Source organism: Equus przewalskii, chromosome 6, assembly GCF_037783145.1.
Source record: "Equus przewalskii isolate Varuska chromosome 6, EquPr2, whole genome shotgun sequence".
NCBI classification, from domain to species: domain Eukaryota; kingdom Metazoa; phylum Chordata; class Mammalia; order Perissodactyla; family Equidae; genus Equus; species Equus przewalskii.
In genome coordinates, this window is record NC_091836.1 from 5,059,554 (window position 1) to 5,067,050 (window position 7,497).

The 7,497-nt window shown below is 42.2% G+C and overlaps 1 protein-coding gene across 1 annotated transcript; it reads left to right on the forward strand.

Moving 5' to 3' along the window:
- Positions 1–690: 690 nt before the first annotated feature.
- Positions 691–7,261, forward strand: ZNF557 (zinc finger protein 557). The gene is given in 11 exon segments (XM_070626652.1): positions 691–812; positions 1,409–1,497; positions 2,112–2,238; positions 4,559–4,573; positions 5,340–5,391; positions 5,393–5,415; positions 5,914–5,996; positions 6,472–6,552; positions 6,554–7,094; positions 7,097–7,176; positions 7,178–7,261. Coding segments are annotated over 11 exon segments (1,206 nt in total). The 5' UTR covers positions 691–781.
- The last annotated feature ends 236 nt before the right edge of the window (positions 7,262–7,497 follow it).

Consider the following 7,497-nt stretch of genomic DNA (forward strand, 5'->3'; position numbering starts at 1 on the left):
GAAATCCAAGCTGTTTGAGTACGAATTGAGGAGAGAAGGAGGCTGATAAATAGCAAGAAAGTAGGAGCGTGGGTAGACTGAGTCATTTGCAATGGTAGAATAGCTCACGTAGTGAGAGCAAAAAGTGAGCGACCAAGGTGGAAGGTTAGAGGTTTGGGTTCAGAGAGAGTTTTCTGAACTATTGTTCTAGATGGCAGACTAGTGTCAGGTGATGATAAAGCCTGGGGTGGTGCCCATGGAAACGAGTGGCCACGGTGGAGTGGGGACAAACTTTTAATACTGTGAGAGTCATCCTCCTGGATGCTGACATCATCCGAGCGAGGTGGGACTAGAGTTTGAAAGAATGATGGGAGTCAGGTGCCAAAGTCTCAATGAACAGGCTTTGTATCTGAGACTGTGATTGTGACAACCACACGGATGGGAAGAATGTGCCCCGAGACTCAGGGAAGCAAGGACTTCAAGTGGGGGGAGCAGTAGTGTATTGGTCGTAGCACTGGGGACAGAAGAAGAAAAATTTTGCCATCACATGGCCCTGAGTTCAGAATCTGCTAAGCAAAGGCAAGGCCCAGTATTAAATATATTACCCTTGAAGGAGGACATGATGGACAGGCTAAGACAGATTCGTCCTCAGGAGCCTGGAGGGGGAGAGAGGCTGTGAAGACTTTCTATTTTCGCTTTTATTCCAGAGCCCTGTCCTGAGTGCTCCGTGGGGACGAGAGGAGGAGTGTCCTGGTTCTCCACTGCCCAGTTGGTCAGCAATATTTACCGCCTTCATCACAGGATGGTGGCCATGGTTCTGTCCCCAACTTGTGGTAAGTTCTTGGGTCCTCACAGCCCTGAGAGTCCAGGTGCTGAAGGCCCCTGCACCACAGAGCAGGCACAGGGGAGGGGGCTGAGCAGGAGAGGCGGGAGTGGAGCCCAGAGGTCACTGGTATGCGATTGGGTGGTTTTGGGGATGTGGGACTTAGGTGGTTTGAGTGTCTGTGGAGGGGTCACCTGTGTGATAAGTGTGTGGGAGCTTGGGGATTTTACCTCTAATTCCTTCTGTAAACTTAATTAAATAACAATGATGTCCCTTGGAACATTAATTTCTTTATCTGTGAAATGAGAATAATCTTGTCCTCAAGTGTAGTAAGACCCTTGGCCCTATTTTCTGGCCCTGGGTGAGACAGGGCTGTGCTCTGGTTTCCTATGAAAGCTGTGTGTGTAGGTATGAGTATGTGCTATGTGTGAGAGTGGTCATATATGTGGGGGTTTTGTGTGTGTGTGTGTGTGTGTGTGTGTGTGTGTGTGTGTGTGTGTGTGTGGGAGATGTTCAATTACAGGTAGGTTGGGGAAGCATCCAGATGTGTGAGTGCTAGAACAGAGGGCAGTCCTGGATTCTTGTGACTCAGTCCTCTTTCCCCAGCTCAGTCTCCCCTGTACCCAGCCTCTCCTCAAAAAGGATGCACAGAGGAGGAAGGGTTCGTTCATGGCTTCCTGACAAGCTGGTTACCGGTGAGTCAAATATTCCTTTCTCCAAATCATTATTCTTTTGACCAGAAGTTGGACTTCTTATCTCTCAATGACCTGGACCCTCACAGCCAAGCCAGGTCCTCAGGCATCCCAGGATCTCCAGGCATCTGCTGGAGGGTGAGGGGCTGCCTGGAAAATGTCAGTGGATGTCAAATTTCCTACATTTTTAAAGCTTCTTCCAGCATCACTTTGTACATCATGTTCTTCTGAGAGTTTTAAAGGAAAGATATAACCGTGTCCTAAACTCAAGCAATTGATGCTGGCCATTGGGGAGTATTTCTCTGATTTCTGCCATGTCCCTGGGCTATGCTTAATACTGGAGATTGAGAGAAATAAGATCACAGAGCCTACAGTCTTACTGGACAAAGAGAATCATGTATGTGTTGCAGGTTATCTAACTGTGCGAGTGGGCAGAAGTGGACAGGAGATGAGCAGTGAGGGCTGAGCCTGGAAGCAAGTGAGAGCAGAGATCAGCACCTGTCTGGACACCTTGTGCTTTGGGTTCCTCCTCCCTAGTTCTGTCATTCTTGGCCCTTTTCCTGTCAACATTGGTAGAGGTGGTCCTTGGCTAAGCCATGATGTTTGTGATGGTTTAGAACTTGGTGGCCTTCAAGGGCGTGGCCATGGAGTTCACCCAAGAGGAATGGGCATTGCTGGACGCTTCGCAGAGAACCCTGTACAGGGACGTGATGCTGGAGAACTCCAGGAACCTCGCATCACTTGGTAAGCCTGACATCACTCCTGCATTTATTTATTGACTCAGAAAACAAAGCTTTTTAAAATTCATGTAACATTCACAGAACTGAAAGACTGTGATCATTTTAACTATTTTAAAATATACAATTCAGTGACTTTTAGGAATGTCATGGTGTTGTGCAACCATCACCACTCTCTAATTCCAGAACCTTTTCATCACACCAAAAATAAACCCCAAAATCATTAAGTAGTCACTCCCCATTCCCACATACCCAAGCCACTGGCTACCACTGACCTACCTTCTGTCTTTATGGATTTACCTATTCTAGACATTGTATGTAAATGAATCATCCAGTATGTGGCCTTTGATGTCTGGCTTCTCTTGCTTAGCATAATGTTTTCAGGATTCATCCATCCTGAAGCATGGATCAGACTTCATTCCTTTCTATGGCTGAATGTTATTCCACTGTGCATGTACACCGCTTTTTGTGTGTCTACTCATCAGCTGATGGATATGTGAGTTGTTTCTACCTTTTGGTTATTGTGAATAGCACTGTTACGAACATTCATCTACAAGTTTTTCCTTGAACAATTGTTTTCCATTCTTTTGGGTATGTACTTAGGAATGGAATTACTGGGTCATATAGTCACTCTATGTCTAACTTTTTGCAGAGTACCTGTGCACCATTTACATTCCCTTCCACAATGTGCGAGGGTTCCAGTTTCCCCACATTCTCAACAACACTTGTTTATTTCCTTTTTTCAAATTAAAGCCATCCTCATAGGTGTGAAGTGGTATATATCTCATTGTGGTTTTTGTTTGCATTTCCCTAAAGAATAATGAGATAAGAATCATCTTTTCATATGCTTGTTGTCCATTTGTATATCTTCTTTAGTAAAATGTGTCTTCAGGTTCTTTGCCCACTTTAGGGGGAACAGGGTTGTTTGTCCTTTTGTTGTTGAGTTGTAAGAGTTCTTTATATATTCTAGATGCTAGACACTTATCAAATACATGATTTGCAAATATTTTCTCCCATTCTATGGATTGTCTTTTCACTTTCTTGAAGGAGAGTTTTGCTGCATATAGAATTTGTGGGTGACAGTTTCTTTTCTTTCAGCTCTTCCTCTCTTTCTCTCTCTCTCTCTTTCTTTCTCTCTTACACTCTTTCTCTCTTTCCTTCCTTCTCTCTCTCTCTCTCCCTCTATCTCTCTTCAGATTGAGCAGTCTCAATTGACCTATCTTCAAGTTTGCTGATTCTTTCTTCTTCCTGATCAAATCTGCTGCTAACTCCTCTAGTGAATTTTTATTTCAGTTATTTCACTTTTCAACTAAAAATTTCTGTTTGGTTCCTTCAATATAATTTCTATCTTTTTGGTGGTCTCTATTTGGCAAGAAATCCATTTCCTTTAGTTCTTTGCACATGGTTTCCTTTAACTCTTTGAGTGTACTTAAAATAGTCAATGTGAAGTCTTTGTCTGGTAAGTACTTTCCTTGGGGACAGTTTCTGTTAATTCCCTTTTCCTGTAATGGGCTGGGCTCTCTTGTTTCTTTGCATGCCTCATTTTTTTGTTGTTGAAAACTAGACATTTCGAATATTATAATATGGCAATTCTGTAAATGAGATTTTCCCCCATCCCTAAGTTTTGTCATTGTTGCTTGTCATAGTTGGTGGTGTCTGTCTGGTGACGTCTCTAGACTAATTTTGTAACGTCTGCATTTGTCATGTGTGGCCACTGAAATTGCTATTTTGTTAGCTTAACGGTCAGCTAGTGATTTGTCAGAGATTTCCTGAAATATCTGGAACCCAAAAACTCTTAGTCTTTGTAGATGGTCTCTGTGTGTATGTCAGAGCATGCCTTCAAAACTCAATCGGGCAGTTTCCAACTCTGCCTTAGCCTTCACTTCCTGCTTGTGCACAGCCTGAAGGTCAATCAAAGGTGAAGGCTTAGTGCCTTCTCAGGTCTTTTCTGAGCATACACTCAGCCCTGGGTAAGTGCATGGTCTTCCATATAACTAGGAATATGTGGGAGCTTTGCAAAGCCCTCTTTCCCCAAAGCGTCTTATTCCTTACTTTTCCTCCTAGACTTTTTGCTTAGTCTTTTGCTTGCTTCAATCATTTTCCCTTGACCCAGGCAGCAGTGGGTAATACATTTAAATGTGTTTGGCACATGCCTCAGCCCTCCACCTCTCGTAGCGACCTCAGCCCTGGGAGAGTTTGGAGTTAGACAAAATAAAAGTAAGCCCTTTGAGCCCGTCCTTCAGGGATCCACCAGACGGGTCAAAACAAACCACCACTGTTCTTTGAGAATAAAATCCATTCTGCTCCCTCCAGTACTAGGAACACAGGCTGTTGTCTTCAAGGTGCCTTCAAGGTGTCTTCACCGATCCCCAAGGTGGGGAACAGGTGATGGGCCAGGGTCAGTGAAAATGTCACAGCTCCCTCTTGCCAGATTCACCTCTTTGTCTTGATTAAACATTCTTCTGGTTGCTGTAAGCTTTTGATAACTCTCCAAAGTTCCTATAAAGTTGATTTTGACAGTTTGTACCAGTTGATTTGTGGGTTTTGTAGAGTGTTGGAACCTTGGGAGTTACCTACTCCACCATTTTCACTGACATCACTTCTCACTTTCTTAAGCACCTTTGTGTTCGTAGGTATTCTAGGAATTATGACTATGGCAGTGAACAAGGTCTGTGCAGGGAATTAGGAAAACAGTGGCGAATGAGGTCTGTGCTGTGAATTAGAAATTAGGGAATTAGGTCCCTACCGTCATGGAGCTTGCGGTCTAATGCCTTCCCTGTGAACCGAAGATCTATTCCTTGCCCTGACTTTATGTTCTCCACTGATAAAAGCTTTTGGACTTTTAAGTCTGTATTTGAAATCGGGCATGAGCTTCTGGGGCTAGTTATCCCCAGTCACCCTGGATATCAACTGAGGATGCTTGCATCTTTTTTTCATTATGAAAGAGAATTTCTATATTTATTAGAATTTAGGGATAATTATTCCACTGCTCCTAAAGTCACATCTGCTCATCTTCAGAAGTGCAGGCCTCAGTTTCATGGTGGGGCTTATTGTCCCCTGCAGAGTCCCCTGCATCATGTGTCTTTTCTCCGTGTATGGGGAATCAAGTCAATAAACCTCGTCTGATCTCCAAATTGGAGCAAGAAGATAAAGTGATGACAGCTTCTCCCAGGCACCTGTCCAGGTGAGCACCAGGTGGATATGAGTCTCTGCAAGGAACATCTCTGGCCTGTGGCTTGAGAGTTTGGAGTTTTACATTGGGAAATGTCAATCAGGGGCCTTTGTAAAATGCCCTTCTTTCTGAAAAGAGGGCCAGAGACATTTAGTATGAGCCTCCTTATGGACCTTCTTTTTCTTTAACTTTCTTTTCATTATCTCATACTTTGGGCTCAGAGGGGGAAAAAAAGACGTCTCTTCTCCTTCTTAAATTTAAGTCTCATATGAGCTCTTTGTCTAGTTCCTTTCCACTTTACATTCCTGACAATTCCTCCTTTCTGTCAACATCAATCTCAATCTTTCCAGAGTCTTTTTTTAACAAATACCTAAAATTTTCACATTCGTGGCCCTTTCATTGCAAACCTCCTGAAAAACCCTAATCATTAGGGTCCGCCTTCACTAATGTGTGCATTTTACCTTTTCTTCTCTTCATCATCAATTTGAATTTCTTTTCAATTTGTTTCAGATTTGGAGACTCTACTTAAAGACAAAAGGTTAACTTCTAAGCAGCATGATTTTAGAGAAGAACAATCTAAAGGTGTAAAAATGGTAAGATTTCTGATTTTTCACAGTAGGAAAATGCCATAAATTAGAAAAGCCACAAAGTTACCAAGAGATTCATTTTCCCAAGAGAAAGTGGTGCCTCTGGAGAGATACCATGAAATCCTTGTGAATTTAGAGAAAAACATAATTTATCTCCAAAATTGTTTCTTCCCTGAGCATTCACGCAAGTAAATGTTTCCATAAATGTGACTCACATATTGAGTGTTTCAAACATAAATTTGTCTTAAACTTATCAGAAAATGCTCTGTGAATATGACAAGGACTTATGGCAAAGCATTCATCTTTTTTAACTTCTAAGAACTCAAACTAGTGGAAACCGTATACAGGCACTCAAAGTGGCAAAAACATCAATTATTATAATGTTTTACACAACATAATTCCTGGGTGAAGAATTCCTATGATAGCATTGAATAATAAAAATGTTATAAATTATAGTTATCATTCATCTCTCAATCAACAGGAAAGGAGTCATCTTGCAGTGAAACTCAACAAGTGTAATCAGTGTTTTAAAGTCTTCAGCACAAAATCTAATCTTACTCAAGATTATTCTCTTACACAAGAGAATTCATACTGGAGAAAAACCCTAGGATTGCAGTCAGTGCGGCAAATCTTTCAGCAGCAATTCCTACCTCATGGTTCATAAGAGAATACACAATGGGGAGAAACCCTATGAATGCAGGGGCTGTGGAAAAGCCTTCGACGATCCATCATCCCTTAGATTGCATGTGAGAATTCACACTGCAGAAAAACCCTATGAATGCAACCAGTGTTTTCACATGTTCTGCACTAGATGTAACCTCAAAAGGCACAAGAGAATTCATACAAGAGAGAATCACCATGAATGTAATCAGTGTGGAAAGGTCTCCAGCATGAGCTCCTCCCCTACTGTGCACAATAGAATTCATACAGGGGAGAAACTTTATGAATGTCATGATTGTGGGAAAGCCTGTAGGAAGAGCTCACATCTTACACAGCATATGAGAACTCACACTGGAGAAAAACCCTATGAGTGTCTTGAATGTGGGAAATCCTTCAGCAGTAGCTTTTCTCTTACTGTGCACAAGAGAATACATAATGGAGAGAAACGTTTGAATGTGGTGACTGTGGGAAAGCTTTTAATAATCTCTCGTCTGTTAAGAAACACATGATAACTCACACTGGAGAAAAAACCCTGTGGATGTAATCATTGTGGGAAATCTTTCAACAGTAACTCTTACCTTTCTGTGCAAAAGAAAATTCACGATAGGTAGATATGAGTGTAATAACTGTGGGAAAGCATTCATTGATCTCCCATCCCTCAGACATCTCGGGAACGCACACTGGCTGTGTAAATTATTTGCTGTGTAATAAGCTGTCCCCAAAATTTGGTGGTTCAAAATAACAAGCATTTAGTATCACAATTTCTTTAGGTCAGGTGTTCAGGAATGGATTAGCAATGTGGTTCTAGCTCAGGATCTCTCGTGAAGCTGCAATCAAGATGTCAACC